At 40.2% G+C, this 19,675-nt stretch overlaps 1 protein-coding gene across 2 annotated transcripts in view; it reads left to right on the top strand.

Moving 5' to 3' along the window:
* Window positions 1-19,675, top strand: part of svep1 (sushi, von Willebrand factor type A, EGF and pentraxin domain containing 1) — a 241,255-nt gene that overhangs the window by 135,774 nt on the left and 85,806 nt on the right. For both annotated transcript variants that reach the window (XM_043716221.2, XM_043716218.2), the window contains exons 24-30: window positions 1,551-1,752; window positions 2,927-3,084; window positions 4,219-4,420; window positions 11,293-11,468; window positions 13,762-13,886; window positions 18,413-18,536; window positions 18,743-18,913. In XM_043716221.2, coding sequence (XP_043572156.2) covers window positions 1,551-1,752; window positions 2,927-3,084; window positions 4,219-4,420; window positions 11,293-11,468; window positions 13,762-13,886; window positions 18,413-18,536; window positions 18,743-18,913 — 1,158 coding nt within the window. The remainder of the gene's footprint in view (window positions 1-1,550; window positions 1,753-2,926; window positions 3,085-4,218; window positions 4,421-11,292; window positions 11,469-13,761; window positions 13,887-18,412; window positions 18,537-18,742; window positions 18,914-19,675) is intronic.

Here is a 19,675-nt window from a genome sequence, read left to right as displayed (position 1 = left end):
TGTCATGGACTGGTTAGACCGAAGGGTCGGTTCCTGTACTATGTGACTCTATAATAATACTGCTGCCTGACCTGCTGTGCTTTTCCAGCGCCACCCTTTTTGACTCTATTCCCTGAAATAGCCCAGCAAGCCGTTCCGCTCAAATGCAATTTGGGATGATCAACAAATGTTATCTTTACCTGCAATACCCAGATCCCATGTAAGAGTAATAGCTAATTCTCTACGTTTTTAAATTTCATAATGTTATTGAACAGTAAGTTATCACAATATATTCACCTCAAACACTCCTCACAGTTCCACCTTCTCACCACTCTCTGAGTTCAGCAGTCTCTGAATTCACTACTGCATTATTTGTAACTATCTTTTTGATAGCTGCAGAAGCAGAATCATCTTGCCTATCTGGCCTAATTTAGCAAACTCTTTCAGAACTTTTAATACGTCTATTTTTAATACGTCTCACCCTCTTTTAATACGTCTCACCCTCTTTTAATACGTCTCACCCTCCTCTTCATTAGAAAGCAGAGCCCCAGACAAGTATAAACTTGCAGCTCTGGCATGACCCTGGTAAATCTTTCTTTTTCCACCCACAGTTAGACATTATGAACTTTCACAATCACTCTGTCAATGACTTGTAAGATGTACAGCTGGTGAACAGTTCCATTTATACATACATCTTTCTGAGGTAAAGTTTCTGCTTGACTGTGCGGGTTTCTCGAGCCCTTTTACTCTTCCCGTTGTCATGAATCCATCATGAACCAGATGGTAAGTGAGACAAAATACTTCTGGAGAGATTTATCAACAGGCAATAGGTTAGTATGAAATAGAAGCAGGATTCAACCATTCAACCCTTGAGCCAGCTTCCCCATTCAATGAAATCATGGATGACCTTCTATCTCGACTCTACCTTCTCTCACTATCTCCATTTCAAAGTGAAAAATCACACAACACCAGTTTATGGACCACCCCAATCCAACACCGGCATCTGCACATCACACTGCCATTTCACTAGATTCCCTATCCTTTTCTATAAACAAAGTAAACATGGGCAGCACGGTGGCACAGTGGTTAGCACTGCTGCCTCACAGTGCCAGAGACCCAGGTTCAATTCCCGCCACTGTCTGTGTGGAGTTTGCACATTCTCCCTGTGTCTGCATGGGTTTTCTCTGGTTTCCTCCCACAGTCCAAAAAAATGTGCAGGTTAGGTGAATTGGCCATGCTAAATTGCCTGTAGTGTTAGGTGAAGGGGTAAATGTAGGCGAATGCATCTGGGTGGGTAGGTCTTCAGGGGCTCAGTGTGGACTTGGGCCAAAGAACATGTTTCCACACTGTAAGTAATCTAAGAAAGTCTCAGTCTTGAAATATAGTCACCAACTGAGTACCCAGAACCTTTGGCTCCATTGTAGTTTGCTGAGTTGATCTCAATGAACATTCAGTTATCAGGGCTATCTAGTAGGAATTTTAATGCTGCATCACTGAGGCTTTACATAGCAATGCCTGGATAGTTTTTTTTAAAACAATTGCAGTAATGTGTTCTGCTTCTTTCTTTCAAGGTGTCCACTGTGAACTTGATGTTAATGAGTGCCTTTCAACACCGTGTCTCAACAATGGGACATGTCATAATCTGATTGGTGGATTTCAGTGTACATGTCTGGCTGGATTTTTGGGAGACACATGTGAAGTGAATATTAATGAATGCACCAGCTTGCCCTGTTTGAATGGAGGATCATGCATTGACGACATCAGCACCTTCAGGTAAGTTTGCTACAAATGCAAACTTTAAAAAACTATTATGTTTTGCGATTGTCTCTTTATTTAAGGGAAAGGAGGCATTAAGGAGGTCACCTTGACCTGTTTTGACTTCTGCCCAACAATAGATTGAAATTGGGCAGCACGGTGGCTCAGTGGTTAGCAATGTTGCCTCACAGTGCCAGGGACCTAGGTTTGATTCCAGCCTGAGTTGACTATCTATGTGGCGTTTGCACACTCTCCCTGTATCTGCATGGATTTCCTCCGGGTGCTCCGGTTTCCTCCCACTCTCCAAAGGTGTGCAGGTCAGGTGAATTGGCCATGCTAAATTGCCCATAGTGTTCAGAGATGTGTAGATTAAGTGCATTAGTCAGGGGTAAATGTAGAGTAACAGGGGAATGGGTCTGGCTGGGTTATTCTTCGGAGGTTCGGTGTGGACTTGTTGGCCGAAGGGCCTGTTCCCACACTGTAGGGATTCTAATGATTCTATGAGATGGCTTGGTTGCCTTGGAGACAGTGAGGCCATGAAAAGGAGACTTTTCTTTCATCTTGAGATTAATTTGTCAACAAAAGCAGTATTTAGACAATGTAGGTATTAGTTTGTTTGCTACTGTAAAGATTTCGAAGTCTTATGTGATCATTCCAGCAGAAATTGAAATATCAATTTAAAAATTACTGTTCTCTACAGGGATCATAAAATTCCAACAAAGATTTAGTCAGGCTCGTTTGTGATCAAAGCATTTCTTTTTATTTGCTGTTTGGGAAAGAAAGGCTAAAAAGTCCATGGAACAATTTGGCGATTGGGATGTACAAATTGCACACAGGAATTAGGATCTAAGAATCTGCATCAATGATATTACTTAGGGAATAAATATTGGCCAGATCATGGGAATAACTCTCCCATTCTTCTTTGAAATAGTGCGATGGGATCTTCTGAAACTATCTGTACAATTAGATGTGGCTTCAGTTTAACTCCTCCAACAATGCCTCCCTCAATGTTGACCTTGATTTTCCTATTTACATCCTAGAATGGATCCTGAACCCAGAGTGGCAAGTATGCCACCTGCTGAGTTACAGTGCACATTGACTCATGTGCAGCCGCACCGAAGTTGCCTCGTTTGCAATCATCTATTTGCAAGCAGCAGAATTATTATGACTGATCATTCCTTCTCTTCTTTAGATGTCAATGCCCCCCAGGCTATACTGGCTTGTTCTGTGAAGTAGATGTGAATGAGTGTGAGTCAAATCCATGTCTGAACCAAGGGGTATGTGTGGACGATCTAGCCTCATACATCTGCAACTGTCTACCAGGTTTCACTGGAATTCGATGTGAAACAGGTAAAGGTCTCAAAATGGTCAGTTTCTGCTTCAAAATGTTGCAGGATCAAAGGTAAGCTCAATTGATGTGGTTGTCACTGCATACTCTAACATTTATTGCTCATTCCTAATTGCCATTAACATGGCAATGATGATCCAACTTCTTGAACCATGACAACTTGGGTAGTGTATGTATACCCACAGTGCTGCTAGAAAGGGAGTTTGAATATTTTTATGAGGCAACAGAAAAAGAAAGGTGATGTCATTCCAAGTCAGGAAGGTGTGTGACTTGGAGAGGAATTTGTAGCTGGTGCTATTCCCATGTGCCTGGTGCACTTCACCTTCTTAAATGGTTGGGGTGACAGATTTGGAAGTTGCTGTCAAGGTAACTCTGGTGAGTTGCTGCATCTTTTCGATGCTACACACTGCTACATTGGTGTTGAAGAGACTGAACATTTAATGTGGTGAACGGTTTGCCAATTATATATCCTGGATGGTTTTGAGTACTGTTGGTGCTGTGATCATCCTGGCAAGTCGGTGTATCCCCTCACACTCCTGCATGTGGTGAATAGGCATTGGGAAGGCGGGAGGTACGCTCCTCTCTGCAGATTTCCCATCCTCTGACCTGCAATTACTGTCCCTGGCAACACTGTGAGTACACATACACCATACAGATTGTAGTGTTTCAAGAAGATGGATCCTCTTCACCATCTTATTGGCAATTAGGAATGGCCAATAAATGTTGGATTATGCAGTGACACCCATATCCCATGAATAAGTATTTAAAAAACCAACAGTTGCTCTTTGAACCTGTAGCAACTTTATCTGCCTGTAGAAAATAATATTTCAAAAGCTCTGTTGTATCCAAACTGGGGATTGTTGTCATGATTGCACTGCGGTTCCAGTTAAGGTTTTGGTCAATATTGACTCTCAGGTATTGATGGTGGGTGATTTGATGATTGTAATGCCATTAAGTATCAAGGGGAGATGATCCAAAAAATCCCTTCAAACAAGTTAATTTTATTCATTGAAATTCAAATTGGAATTAGTTGAAATGGTTTTACACTTGAAATTTGAATGAAATAGCAGTCTTGTTTTCTCATCATGTGTTGCCAGATGGTATACCTGTATTTATTTAATCCCTTTTTATTTAAGAGTTATCCTCCAATTTTAACCTGGATTTTGAGGTTTCGGGGATCTATGGCTACGTTTTATTGGACAATGTATTCCCAAGACTCAGTGCTCTTACCTGTGCTTTCTGGATGAAATCTTCTGACACCACAAACTATGGGACTCCCATTTCCTATGCCCTGGACAATGGATGTGACAATGCATTTCTACTAACGGATTACAATGGGTAAATTCTTCTGCTTTTACAAGATTACTTCCAGTTCTTTTTTTCTGTTGGAAAGCAAATTCTAAAGGCTTGAGTTCCAGACATAATCTTTTGAGACCCATGTTACAGGCATAGAAATCTACAGAACAGAAAAAGGCCCTTTGGCCCATTCTGTTCATGCTGTCAAAGAAAAACACCTGATTATTCAAATCCCATTTTCTGGCACTTATATGCCTTGGTATTGCTTTAGTACTGAAGAAGAGTTATGTCTGAAACGTTGACTCTCTTGGTCCTCAGATTCTGCCTGACCTGCTATGCCTTTTCCAGTGCCAAGTTTTATCAACTCTCCCTCTTCACCATCTGCTGTCCTCACTTCCTCCTTGGTATTGCAAGTGTACATTTAAATACTTCTTAAATGCTAAAAGGGTTTCTGCCTGTATCACTCACACATATAGGCAGTGAGTTCCAGATTTTCATTACCCCCTGGGTAAAAAGGTTTTTCCTCACAACCTCTCTAAATTCTCTACCCCCTCCCTTAAATCTATGCTCCCAGGTCATTGATCCCTCCATCAAGGGAAAAAGTGTCTTTGTTTCTATCCTATCTATGCCCCACATAATTTTATACATCTGAATCATATCCCCACTCAATCTCTGCTGTTCAAAACAATGTCCAATATGTCCAATTTCTCTTCATAACTCTCCAGTTCAGGCAACATTCTGGTAAATCTCTCCTGTGTCCTCACTAGTACTATCACATCCTTCCTATAATAAGGATTCCAGACCTGCACACAATATTCTAGCTGTGATCTAGCTAACTTTGGGGTGGCTCAATAGTTAGCACTGTTGCCTCACAGCACCAGGGACCTGGGTTCAATTCCTGCCCCAGGCGACTGTCTGTATGGAGTTTGCACATTCTCCCTGTGTCTGCGTGGGTTTCTCCCATAGTCCAAAGATATGCAGGTCAAGTGAATTGGTCATGCTAAATTCCCCATAGTGTTAGGTGCATTAGTCAGAGGGGAAATGGGTCTGGGTGGGTTACTCTTTGGAGGGTTGGTGTGGACTTGTTGGGCCGAAGGGCTTGTTTCCACACTGTAGAGAATCTAATCTAATGTTTTATACATTTCCAGCTAAACTTCACTGCCCTTGAATAATAAAGGCTAATATATCATACGCCTTTTGAACCATTTTATCTGCCTGACTTGATAGACTGGCTTACAGGCTGTCCAAGTTCCTTCTGATCCTTGGTTCTTTCCAGATTTCCACTATTTATCAAGTATTCTCTTGCATTGTTTGTCCTGCCCAATTCCACACCCCATCCATCTGCACTGAATTCTGTTTGCCACTGAACAGCCATCTGACCAGCCCGCTTATATCCTCCAGTAATCTATGGCTATCCTCCTCACTATTTACCACCCCATTAATTTTTGTATTATCTGTGAACTTACTGATCAACCTTCCTACATCTGTGTCTACATCATGAAATCACAAGGGTCCAACAATGACCCTTGTGGGACCCCCATCAGACGCAGACTTCCAACTAGAAAAATATCCCTCAACCTTTATTCTCTGCTTCCTGCTACTCAGTCAAATGTGTATCCAATTTCCTTGGATCCCATGGGCTCTTACCTTTGCTGTTAGTCTCCCATACGGAACTTTATCAAAAGCCTAGCTGGAGTCTAAGTAAACTACATCTAAAGCATTGCCCTCATCTATACATCTGGTCACCTAGAGAGTTTTAACAAACCCAAACAAGCAGATAAAACGCATCCAGAAACCCTAGCCACTCTCCCCTACATCAAATACATCTCAAAAATGACTGCCAGACTAGACAATAGTCAATAGGTGCAGGAGTAGGCAATTCTGCCCTTCGAGCCTGCACCGCCATTCAATATGATCATGGCTGATCATCCTTAATCAGTATCCTGTTCCTGCCTTATCTCCGTAACCCTTGATTCCACAATCCTTGAGAGATCTATCCAACTCTTTCTTAAATGAATCCAGAGATTGGGCCTCCACTGCTCTCTGGGGCAGAGCATTCCACACAGCCACCACTCTCTGGGGGAAGAAGTTTTTCCTCATCTCTGCCGTAAATGGTCGACCCCGTATTTTTAAGCTGTGTGCTCTGGTTTGGCACTCACCCATCAGCGGAAACATGTTTCCTGCCTCCAGAGTGTCCAATCCTTTAATAATCTTATATGTCTCTATCAGATCCCCTCTCAGTCTTCTAAACTCAAGGGTATACAAGCCCAGTCGCTCCAGTCTTTCAGTGTAAGGAAATCCCGCCATTCCAGGAATTGACCTCGTGAACCTACGCTGCACTCCCTCAATAGCCAGAATGTCTTTCCTCAAATTTGGAGACCAGAACTGCACACAGTACTCCAGGTGTGGTCTCACCAGGGCCCTGTACAGCTGCAGAAGAACCTCTTTGCTTCTATACTCAATCCCTCTTGTTATGAAGGTCAGCATGCTATTAGCCTTCTTCACTACCTGCTGTACCTGCATGCTTACCTTCATTGACTGGTGTACAAGAACACCCAGATCTCTCTGTACTGCCCCTTGACCTAAATTGATTCCATTTAGGTAGTAATCTGCCTTCCTGTTCTTGCCACCAAAGTGGATAACCATACACTTTGGACTACTCAGACCCCTTAGCATCATGATAACCCACAAACCCACCAACACACTAAAGACCCAAAACAGACAACAAGCAAAATTAATTTACAAAATACCTTGCAAGAACTGGAACAAACACTACATTGGACAAACAGGCAGAAAACTAGCCACCAGGATACTTGAACATCAACTAGCCACAAAAAGACAAAAAGACATGACCCACTCTCACTAGTATCCTTACATGTGGATGATGAAGGACACCACTTCGACTGAGACAACACATCCATTCTAGGAGAAGCCAAACATAGATACACACTAGAATTCCTATAAGCATGGCATTCCAATCGGAATTCCATCAACAAACATGTTGACTTGGATCCCACTTACCACTCTCCGAGAAAAAGAACCGGAAATGACGTCTCCATAGGAAATTACATCAACACAGGAAATTACATCATCAACCCAAGGAAACCCAAACATATAAATAGAAAGCAGGCTACATCACCAGTGCTTCATCCGGAGGCTCACTGAAGGTGTTACCTAGTATGGTGATGAAACATCTGAAAATAAACCTTACAGCTCAGCGAGCAAACGTACATCTAGATCTGGTCACCTCTTTGAAAAATTTAGTCAAGTTGGTCAGAAATGACCTGTCCTTTACAAAACCATACTGACTGTTCTTGAATCATGGCTGCCTCTCCAAATGCAGATTATAGGCAGTCTCTGGGTTGTGAACAGGTTCCATGCTGGAGTCTGTTCACAAGTCGATTAGTATGCAAGTCAGAATGGAATGCAGGACAATATAAAGGAACCATTTGCACACACAGGAAATTTTCTTACATCAGGTCTTTAAAATTACACCCCTGTATGAAATAGCACTCATAAGTATAATGATTTTAAGTGAAGAGGCATTTGGATGGGAAGAGTTTGGAGGGATATGGGCTAGGTGCTGGCAGGTGGGACTAGATTGGGTTGGGATATCTGGTCGGCATGGACAGGTTGGACTGAAGGGTCTGTTTCCATGCTGTACATCTCTATGACTCTATGACTCTATGTTCGAAAATCAGGGATGCCCCTCAGAATTGCTTCCAATTGTTGCCCCATTACTGAAGTTAGACTGACTAGCCTGTAGTTTCCCCATTTATCTGTTGCTCCCTTTTGAATAATGATAACGCAGTGGCCGTCCATCAGCCTCTCCTGTGGCCAGAGATAAATTGAAAATTTCTGCCAGCACCCCTGCTATTTCCTCCCTTGCCTCACTCAACAATCTGATATATATTTCATTCATGCCTGGAGATTTATCTACCTTTAATCCTGCTAGAGCTCAGAACCTCCTCTCTGTCTATGCAAATTTGTTTAATTGTATCACTGACTACCTTCTCCCTTATTTATCGTCCCATATTGCCCCTTTCACTAGTGAACACCAGCACAAAGTATTCATTTAGAATCCTACCTATGTATTCTGGCTCCTCTGTGGTCATTAATGCATCCTACACTTTCCCTTGTTATCCCTCCCTAAAAGCATTGTGGGTCAACCCACAGCAGGTGGACTGCAGTGGTTCAAGAAGGCAACTCACCAGCACCTTCTCCAGGGCAACTAGGGATGGGCAATAAATGCTGGCCAGCCAGCAATGCTCACATCCCACTAAAACAAATAAATTTAAAAAAAACAGAATTATGTTCGCTGTCCCCCAATTGTACAGCTTCATTACTTAAAAACATCACATTCCAAGCAGCAAGTCTATTCCCAGTATAAACTTGAGTCTTCTTTGAAGTGAAGTTTGTTCCTGCAGACGAATTGTATCTGAGATTGTGAGCAGTGATTTACACATTACTCTTAATTTATGATATTAGTCAATGGAAATCGCATTACTTTTCCTTACTTCTTCCACAAAATGGAAGGCAACCTCTATTAAGCCATTATCGACAGGCTAAAATTATGAGCTATGTTAACTCACAGGAACACAAATACACAGGAGTAGTATTTAACCGCAATCAAAATGACAATGAAAAATAACTTTAATTACATAGCACTTCTCATAACAACCAGATTGAAGCACTTTATAACTAATTAATTGCTTTTGAAGTGTAATTACAGTTGTAAGAAAGGAAATTTGGCGGCCGATTTTGCACACAGCAAGCTTCTACTAACAGTAATATGATAATGACCAGATCATTTGTTTTTGTGAAGTTGATTGAGTGATGAATACTTTCCAGCACACTCAATCTAACATTTCTTCTCCGCTTCAAAATAGTGTCACAGGATCTTCAACATCTTACTGTGAGGGCAACTAGGAACTTGCTTTTACATTTCATCTGAAGGCTTGCGCCTTCAATAGTGCAGCACAACCTCAGAAATGTAATGCAGTGTTAACTTTGATTTTTGTGCTCAGATCATGGACAGGGACTTGAACCCAAAAGGCAAAGCTTGTAATTCATCAAGAATTATTTATCCCACAATTTATTGTGTTACAGTTTGATGAATGGAATTCATAATCCATCATTTAAATTTTCAAAATCTTATATGACTTTACAAGACAAAAAAAGAATGTTACTCATGCATCTCACATTGAGTTGTGCCACCACTTTAAATTAGTGGTTTCAATGCTCATGGAAGACCACCTAAGAGATTAATTGAGCATGTAGCTACCAAAATATTTTAAAGCGTTAATACCCTATTTATGTTATACATGTAAAGGTGAAAATGTACTGACCATCAATAACCATTGTTGAAAAGTGTGGCACTGGAAAGGCACAGCAGGTCAGGCAGCATCCGAGGAACAGGGGAGTCAACATTTCTGGAACTCCTGATGAAGGGCTTATGCCTGAAACGTCGACTCTCCTGCTCCTCGGATGCTGCCTGACCTGCTGTGCTTTTCCACTGCCACACTTTTTTGGTCTCCAGCATCTGTAGTCTCATTTTCTCCTGACCATCAACAATGTCTCAATATTTTCTGGATGAAGTAATACTCTTATTTCAAAATGAAAAAAACCTTATAGACAAATAAATAGATTTCATATTTGGGTTCCATAATATCGGAAATAATAATATTAAAAATAACAATGCCTTTTAGCAATGAGAACAATTACAGATCACATCACCAATATCCCCATGTTCCAAATTACCAACTTAGGTTTCAGAAAGCATTACAATAACATGGAACCAGAACAAGATAAAGAAGAAGCCAGCCATTCATTGAACAACACTCTATGCTATGAAGTGTAATTTTAAGACTGCTTCCAGATAATCTGTAGCAATTAATGTTATAAAGGCTGAAGCCCTGGAGGGAATTGAGCAAGAGAAAGTGGAAAGTATGTCCTATTTTGGATATTGAAGATCAGTGTCCATTGATTAGCTGAATGTAGAGTCACAGTCATTGAACCAAAGGGTACAGAAACAGATCCTTTGGTCCAACTCATCCATGCTGACCACGTTTCCCAAACTAAGTCAGTCCCACTTGCCTGCATTTTGCCTTTATCCCTCTAAACCTTTCCAACTCATGTACCTGTCCAGGTTTTTTTTTTAAATATTGTAACTGTACCTGCCTCTACCACTTCCTCTGGCAGTTCATTCCATTTACTCACCATCGTCTGTGTGAAGAAGTTGTCTCTCAGTTCCCTTTTAAAGCTTTCCCCTCTCACCTTAAACCTATGACAAAAAGAACTTTAAAAGGGAGGGCAGAGCAAGTGGGTACAGAATAAAGAGTCAGACAGTTTAGGCACATGGTCGCCAGTTCACCAACAGACTGGATTATCTTTTGCATTTACTGCCTTGTTGATATGTACAATTGATTGTACTTAATGCTATAAGTGCTGAGGACTATTGTATCATAGAATCACAAACACTTAAAGTGCAGAAGAGCATTCAACTCATCCTGTATTTTCTGGCACTCTGAAAAAGCTATCCAATTAGTCGAAAACTTTCCACCCCTTTGACACTGTATTCAATTTCCTTTTGAAAATTAATGTTACCTCTGCCTCCAGCTTGTAACAATGCAATCCTGCAGCCAGTGGAAACAAATTTCCCTGATTTACTCCAGCAAAACCCTTCTTGCTTTTAAGACACTTCCATTAAATTTTCATTTAACCTTTGCAGATCTAAGGAGAACATAGCTTTCTGTACTGCTTGTCTTATTAAGTTGATTTATAAAATCCATTCACTGAATTTCTGGAAATTATAATAGAGATGATACATGCATATCTCAGTGATGTATGACATAGGAGAAATGCTTATGCCTTGTGGTGCAAAGCTGATGATTCTTTCCTTATCTTCCATACAGTTGGGTATTATACGTCAATGGCAAGGAGAAAGTCACGGATTGTCCATCAGTGAATGACGGGAAGTGGCACCATATCTCCATCACCTGGAATAGCACCAACGGAGCATGGAAAGTTTATATAGATGGGAAAGTCTCAGATGAAGGGAAAGACCTTTCCACAGGAGCCAGTATCCCAGGTGATACATTTACTATCCCCAGTACAGAACTTTGATTAAACATTTCAACAACGATAATGCTTTCCCAATTCATATCCAATTTGGAGTTTTTTATAGAAAACAAATTGCTTTCAGTGAAACACCCAACTGGATTTGACAATAGTATTTCACTTTCTGATATGTAGTGGAGTCTCTGTTGGAATCATTGTGCTCAAAGGTTACAGCTTTAATTTGCAAATGTTTCTCAAATGCAATTAATGAAATCCCTCAGCTTATTGCAATATTGATTGATCAGATGATGTAAAATTGGCGGCACAGTGGCTCAGTGGTTAGCATTCCTGCCTTACAGTGCCAGGGACCTGGATTCAATTCCAGTCTCACGTGACTGTGTGGAGTTTGCACATTCTCCTTGTGTCTAAGTGGATTTCCCTGGGTGCTCCGGTTTCATCCATGCAAAGATACGCAGTCCACGGATATGCACATTAGGTGGATTGACCGTGCTAAATTGCTATAGTGTCCAGGAAAGTACAGACCAAGTGGATTAACCATGGGAAATGCAGGGTTACAGGGATAGGGTGGGGCAGAGAGGGGGGAGCCTGGGTGCGATGCCCTGCGGAAGATGGGCGGGGACTCAATGGGCTGAATGGCCTGCTTCCACAAATGTAGGGACAATATGATTCTATTAATGAAAGGGTGAACTTGAAAAGAAATATCAGGGATCTTTTCATTCTGATAGTACAACAGAACTTGAATTCAAACAACCATGTCATAATTTTAGTTTGCTTTATATTAAATGCTGCGCTTAAGCAAAAGTCAGAACTTCAGCATTATGTTTGGGACTGAATTTTCAGACCCCATGGAGTTTGAAAAGGTGGGGCTGCAAACCTGGGAGGACTGCCTTTGAGCCAATCTCCCCAGCCTGTTCCCTGCACCAGGCATTTTCTTGGGAGGTGGTAAAGCCTCTCATACCCATGAGCTGGTCAGGCGGTCAGGCTCCTTAGGATCCTTGTTAAGCAGGAAAAAGGATTTTTTTTCAGTCAGCCATTCAATTTCTGATTGAGAGTTGGGTGGTGGAGGCTGGTACCTTCTGGTAGGTTGACCAACCTTGTCTCCTCACTTATCAGCCATGTAAGGGGACTCCCCGCACAGCCCAACTTCCTGGATCCTGTCTGGTGAAGATTCTGTGCTAGTAGCTATCAATAAGACATTGGAAAAGTATATTGAATAAGTATAATATATGATTTAAGATTCTTGCTGTTACCTAAACCTTTTCATTGAGACTTCTTGGGTTCCAATGCAATATTTTGTCACTGAAATAAATGTCATGACCTGAAATTTCTCCAGTAACCTTTACTTCAAATTGACAGGAAGAACTTGGTTTTGTAGCTAAACTATTGCTGAATGTATAGAATCAACATGTTTTTGTGTGCCCGAGATAACAAATTCAGGGTTAATAATTATCCTTTCATTGTGATATAAGCCACTGAAACAGCAAGCTGTCTGCTGCAGTCCATGCTGTCCCATGGGACCTATCTTTGTTGGTAATTTGTTATAACTGAACAGCTTGCTTGGGTAATTTCAGAAGACAGCTAAGAGTTTATCGATTTGCTGTAGATCTGGTATCACATCTGGCCAGAATGGGTAGGAATGGCACCAAAAAGAAAAAAAGTGGTGAAGGATAACATTGGTTTAACTCATCTTGCATATTTCAAAATGGAGCTCCAGTACAACCATCACATTCCTTTCCAAGTATTACTGGGGTCTTTCTTTAACTGGTTTTGCCCACTGGGACAGATTTAGTGAACCAGGTGGATTATTGTAATAGGTTGGTGGCTTCATGATCCTTGTAAATGAGACTTGCATTTTATTCCAGATAATTCATTAACCAATATATTTCTTATGTGAATTTTCTATTAACAAATGTATAAATCAAGACATTTACTCCCATCTTTCAGTCCTGCTTTCTATTATATTGGTGGCATGTGGAGTATTGGTAGTTATGTTGAGTGTTGGTGGCCATATTGAACATTGAAGGCCATATTAGCTGGTGTCTATCTGGTTGCCAACCCTCCAGAACTGTCCTGAATTCTGCAGGAAAACTAGGGAACTTTACTGCGAGCACTCCACAGCATTGCATTTTTATTTTGCTTCAACAAGTTTATTTGTATATTTAAAGTAAATTAGATCTGGGAAGGAAAAGGTTGTTTGACTGGCTGGTGTGGGAGGTCATGATTAAAATTCCCAGAATATGTCCGACTGGAATTGGCAACTTTCAGCTGCTGTTTTCTATTGTAATTTCTTTGCATTTCTTAAGGTGGTGGAGCACTGGTGCTTGGCCAGGAGCAGGATCAGAGAGGCGAAGGCTTTAATCCTGCAGAATCTTTTGTGGGTTCCTTGAGCCAGTTAAACATATGGGATTATGTCCTTACACCACAGCAGGTAAGAATGATCTTGTGCACCCGGTATTTCTCTCTGAATATATCTTAACTCACCTCCTTATTTATTTGAAAGGAAGATTTGCATTTATATGGCACCTTTCACACCCTCCGTACATCTCAAGTAAATGCAAAACACACTTGAAATGTCTTTTGGGAAAGGCAGCAGCCGATATGTACGCAACAAACATCCATTAGCAACATAAAAATGATGAGACAATCTATTTTGGAGATATTGGTTGAGGGATAAATATTGGTTAAGACACTGGGGAGAACATCATAAACTGGATAACCATAACAGGAACATAGGAATATGCTGATACGGTGATATGAAAATGGGATAGGAGGAGACTTACGTGGATCATAAGATGGGTATAGATTATGAACTGAAAGGTCACAGAGACAGATCCTATGTTACCCTGATGATAATGTTGCCTCTATTACAGATATAGGGGATACCAGATTCAAAGACAATTTGGCTTCGATCAAATGCTGACTTTTTTTTAAAACTTTGAATATACAGTAAAGGAAATGTGATACTGTACAGGAATTGATCAAATTAAGGCATAAATTAAGGTCTTAACTATATTAATAAAACTTGTTTTCAATAAAATGCACTAAGTTTAGCATTTAAATAGGTGTCAAAAAGTACAGTACTTTAAAGGACCTTCAAAGTTTGACAAACAGCTGCGTAAAGTCCGATAGATGGAATATTGAACCGTACAAATTCATGAAGGAATCATGACAAGCAAAATGAATAAGAATTGTTTTTGTGGAGATACAGTGTATAAAGTGTCTCTTACTGCCATGGACACAAATTATAAGGCAATCTCTATACATAAAAGGAGGCACAGACAGAGCTACAGCCATTTTAGGACACAACAGGGTCAAGTCGACCACTAAGATTTACCATAAAAATTAAGACAAGACAATGTAAAGAAAATATACTGGATTGTGAATACTGTTTTCTTTAAGTTGATTTGATTGAATCTCCAGCTTTTTTTAAAGGTTTAAACATTGTATATAGATATAAAGGAGAATAGTCATGTTATACTCGTCTTTGATACTCCGTGAATAAAGTATTCATCAATATAATGTAGTTTAAAATTCTTACAATAATATTCATAAGCAAGTCCAGGCAATCCCAGGGTTGCAAATGGGTTCCATTCTGGAGTCCCCTTGTAAGTTAATTGGTACGCAAGTCAGAAAACAATGCAAAATAGCTGTTCATAAACACAGGAAACATTCATACTTCAGGTCTTTAATATACATTCCTCTATGGGATTGTGTTTGTAAGCATGACCATTTGTAAATTGGGGACCCTCTGTGTAAGTGTCATCCTCATACTTAAATCCTCATGAGCCCACATCTAGATAAGAATGTGCTAGAATTCTTTAAGGTAAGATTCTAAGTGTTGTTATTGGTGAACTTAAACTTTTTAAAGAAAAGCTTTTTTCTGCTATAATATACATAATATGTTCTACCCTGAGATGAACTTACTGGTTTAAAAACTGCTGGGCAAAGGACATTTCATTACATGACTCAGTCTATAGTTGCTAAAGCTGATGAGTTCCTTTAATAATCTGAAATTTCTTGTAGTTGAGGTTTTAGCTGAAAATGATTCACTGGTTACATTTACTCTGGATAAAGATAGTAGAACCATTAACAGCACCATATGAATCCACAGAATCCCTACTGTGTGGAAACAGGCCATTCAGTCCAACGAGTCCACACTGACACTCCAAAGAGCCATCTACTCAGACCAATCTCCTATCCTATCCTTGTAACTCTGCATTTCCCATGGCTAACACACCTAACCTACATATTCCTGAACACTATTTTAGCATGGCCAATCCATGTAACTTGCAAATCCTGGAACTTTGGGAGGAAACCGGAGCACTGGGTGGAAACCCACGCAGACACAGGGAAGATGTACAAACTCCACACAGTCACCCGAGGGTAGAATCAAACACAGATCCCTGATGATGTGAGGCAGCAGTGCTAACCACCGAGCGACCATAACACCCATGTGACATATATTTCAAATTCAAATTGTAATATTTTTTCACATGGTGCCAAATTGTCTGTTTCTGAACAGGTTTAGCCAAGAGAGTTGTAAAGCTCTGCCTCTGTCGGTTGCAAATAAACAAAGTAAGATTTAGTAGAGTGTATTATTATCTCTGTGAAGTCTGTATCTTTCAAATTGGAATTCAACGATTCAGCTAGTAGTGGAGAGATTGACACAGTAAGATTTCATGTTTTAAGCCATTTGCTGTAACACACATTCAGAAAAGATTTTGATTAATCTCTCTTTGTCAGCAATTTATCCTTTAAATCATAAAATGAAACACCACCTTTCCTATTTTAAGCACAACTGATAAAACATTCTTCACAGATATACATTATAATGTCTTTTAAGTAGACATGCAATTTGCTCAGAATCAATTCAAAATGATTCTCAGTTCCTAAGGGTTTACTTCTGTTCTTTGAGTAGAATTCTTCCATCTTGCAAAGACTAGGTAAACCTTCTAGCTTCATTTTAAGTCTTCACAAATTTGATCCTTTCATTCCATGCACAAGCTATCACCCCTACTCCAGCATGATGAACTATGAGGGCTTTGGTTTCTAGTTGCTCTCTCTCTCTCTCTCTCTGTTCTGGACTCTGACAGACTAACCTGCCTATCTGCCTTAGTGATATTTTATAAAATTCCATCACCCCATATCACAACGTTTTCAACTGTATCCTTCTCAACTTAAAGCCCATCTCTATGGCAATGTGAATCTCATGGATCTGGTATCCAGGTAGAGGTGCTGAGCAGCAGTCCTTGACAGCTCAAATCTCTTTCATCATGGAACTAAATGCATAGTTTAAAATATAACTGTTTACAACCCGACATCCCCAATATTTTTCTGCAACTCTGGAGAATCTCAGTCTATTGCTGTTTTGAAACTTTGCCTTCAAAAGTAAACAACTTACACCTTCTTTCTGGTAAAACAATCAGGTCATTTTTAATCTCTAATAATCACATAACCCAAGTTTGCCCATCAGGAAAGTATCAGACAAATCACACGACCCATTTCATTTTGTCTTCAATTCATTTCATGATTTGGAGATACTGGTGTTGGACTGTGGTGTACAAAGTTAAAAATCACACAACACCAGGTTATGGTTCCACAGGTTTATTTGGAAGCACTAGCTTTCGGATTGCTGCTCCTTCATCAGGTGGTTGCGGAGTTTAACACTGTACAACACAGAATTTATAGCAAAAGTTTAGTGTGATGTAACTGAAATTATATATTGAAAAAGACCTGGATTATTTGTTAAGTGTCTTATCTTTTTGAATGACCATGTTGGCTTTAGTTCTTTCATATGTAAATTGCAAAACCTTTTTAAAAGTTACATTCTCAAGTGAACTTTAATAATTGTGCCACGTTGGCCCAGATAATGCGTTGAAGGTGTGAGGTGCTTTGTGTGAGAGTGCCTGTGCCACAATGGTCAGACTGATTCTAATCCAAAAAAACTGATTTATAGAATCTTACATGGATTCATGCAGTAAAATGTAATTCACTTCAAAATAGAACAATCTTCAAAACATCATAATTTGCAAAATCAATTCATGAAAGTTCAGGCCCACAAAAGTGTAGTTGGATTAAAGCTGTTGTCTTAATGGAGACATGTAGGTCAATCCTACATGTTTTATTGCCTGGGCTTGCATACTCTAAATCCTGGCACACAATTCAAGATAGCAAGGGGAACAAATGAAGAAGAGTTTCCCAGAACAGGATTCCAAGACCTTTAAGTTAGTTTAGATTACCAATAGTATGGATACAGGCCCTTGAGCCCAACAGGTCCATACTGACGCTCCAAAGTAACCCACCCAGACTCAAGCACCAACCCTATATTTACCCCTGACTAACGCACCTAACACTATGGGCAATTCACCTGACCCGCACATCTTTGTGATTGTGGGAGGAAACCGGAATTCCCAGAGGAAACCCACCCAGATACAGGAAGAATGTGCAAACTCCACACAGACAGGCGCCCAAAGTAGGAATCGAACACGGGTCCCTGGCACTGTGAGGTAGCAGAGCTAACCACTGAGCCACTGTGCCACCCACCATTAACTGAATAAAAATACAACATAACCCAAATAGAAATAAATGTGGCCTTTATATGTCATTCATTAGGTTGGGAAAAACTATCAATATGATGAGAGCAATAAAGAATTAAAACTTAATTATTTTATATAGATCTTCTGTCTATATGGGTTTTTCTGTGTTTAAATTGGTTATCATGTTTCTTACATGAAAACAGTGTCTGCGCCTGCACAAGAGATTCTCTTTCTGTCGACAGCATCTAAACAAAAAATCAGCTAATCAGGTGAAAGTAACCAAAAAGAACTCTATGACTTCCTGAAGGAGAGTTTTATTGCTTCTCAATAGCATTAGGAATGGGCAACAAATTCTGACCTATAGCCAATGATTCCGACATCCTGTAAAGAATTTTAAAAACTGCTCTCTCATTTTCAGATCAAGCTCCTGGCCACAGCTTGTCCCGATGACTTAAAAAAAGGAAATGTGTTGGCTTGGCCTGATTTTTTGTCAGGAATTGTTGGAAGAGTGAAGAAAAATTCCATGAGTATCTTCTGTGCAGGTAACTTATTATCTTACTGATATAAATACATGGACAGCCAGAAGACAGTGTGGAAAAATCACTAATTTGTCCCCTCCACCACCTTCCTAGTCTCTTTCAACTGAAAAGTTCATCAATAACTAACTAAGCCCAATATACACTTCCTTCCCCTTGTAGATAAGTACGAAAGGATTTAATGCATTGTCTTGTGATTTATTTAAATTCAGATTGTCCCAAGTTGGAAGGATCCCAGTCCAATCTCTTAGTGTCCAGCTCTGACAGGAAGCCAGGATCAAGAGTTGAACTGTCTTGTGAATTAGGTTACCACCTTGTTGGAGATAGTGTGCAACATTGTCGAAACCTCGGAGCTTGGAGCTATCCAATCCCCTACTGTGAAAGTAAGTTATCATACACGATAACTGTGATCTATCCTTGTGGTTCTCACAGGATCTGCACTGACTCATGTGGGAATTACAGTACTTGTATGTGTAAGACTCAGACAGAATAAGGACTTGCATTTCCATAGTGCCTTTCACAATCTGAGGGGGTCACTTCACGGTCAATGATACATTGTTTGAAGTGTGGGCACTGTTATAATGTAGGAAACATAACATCCAGTTGGCACACAGCGACTCCCACAAGTGGCAATATGATAGTGATAAGATGATCTATACCCCGTGATGTTTGGTTTGGAATGAATATTAGACTAGGAAATCTCCTGTTCTTCAAAATAGTGCTATCTTCTGTATCTACTTAAAGGCATTTGAATGAGTAAGCACCCCATTCAAAAGCTGGCACTTCTAACCATACAGCCACCCTACAGGTACTTAAAGGGGAGTGCCAGCTTTGGTTGTACTCTTAAGTATCAGGGGAAATTTACATTAAGTGCCTTACTCTCAGCCTAGAAGATGCAAGGGAGTCTCTAAAGGGGAACTTGCACACATGATCTTCTGACAGATTTGATGTACTCCTAACAGCCAAGAAGTGAAGGAAAGACATGGAGCCAAGTTGTTCCAATTTTGTAAGAACTTTGTTTATAGAGACAAACATTAAGGCATCTACCTCCAAATCCAACTATCCAGACCACTCATTGAGGGTCTTGCTAGGGAGGTTGGAATTAATCTCTGCTGTCTTGAATTCTGCCCATTGATCCCTGCTGG

This window comes from Chiloscyllium plagiosum, unplaced genomic scaffold (genome assembly GCF_037043375.1).
Source record: "Chiloscyllium plagiosum isolate Xiang-an unplaced genomic scaffold, Cpla_swu_hap1 HiC_scaffold_2, whole genome shotgun sequence".
Taxonomy (NCBI): domain Eukaryota; kingdom Metazoa; phylum Chordata; class Chondrichthyes; order Orectolobiformes; family Hemiscylliidae; genus Chiloscyllium; species Chiloscyllium plagiosum.
The sequence above is the reverse complement of the archived record's forward strand: the minus strand, read 5'-3'. Positions and strand labels throughout refer to the sequence as shown.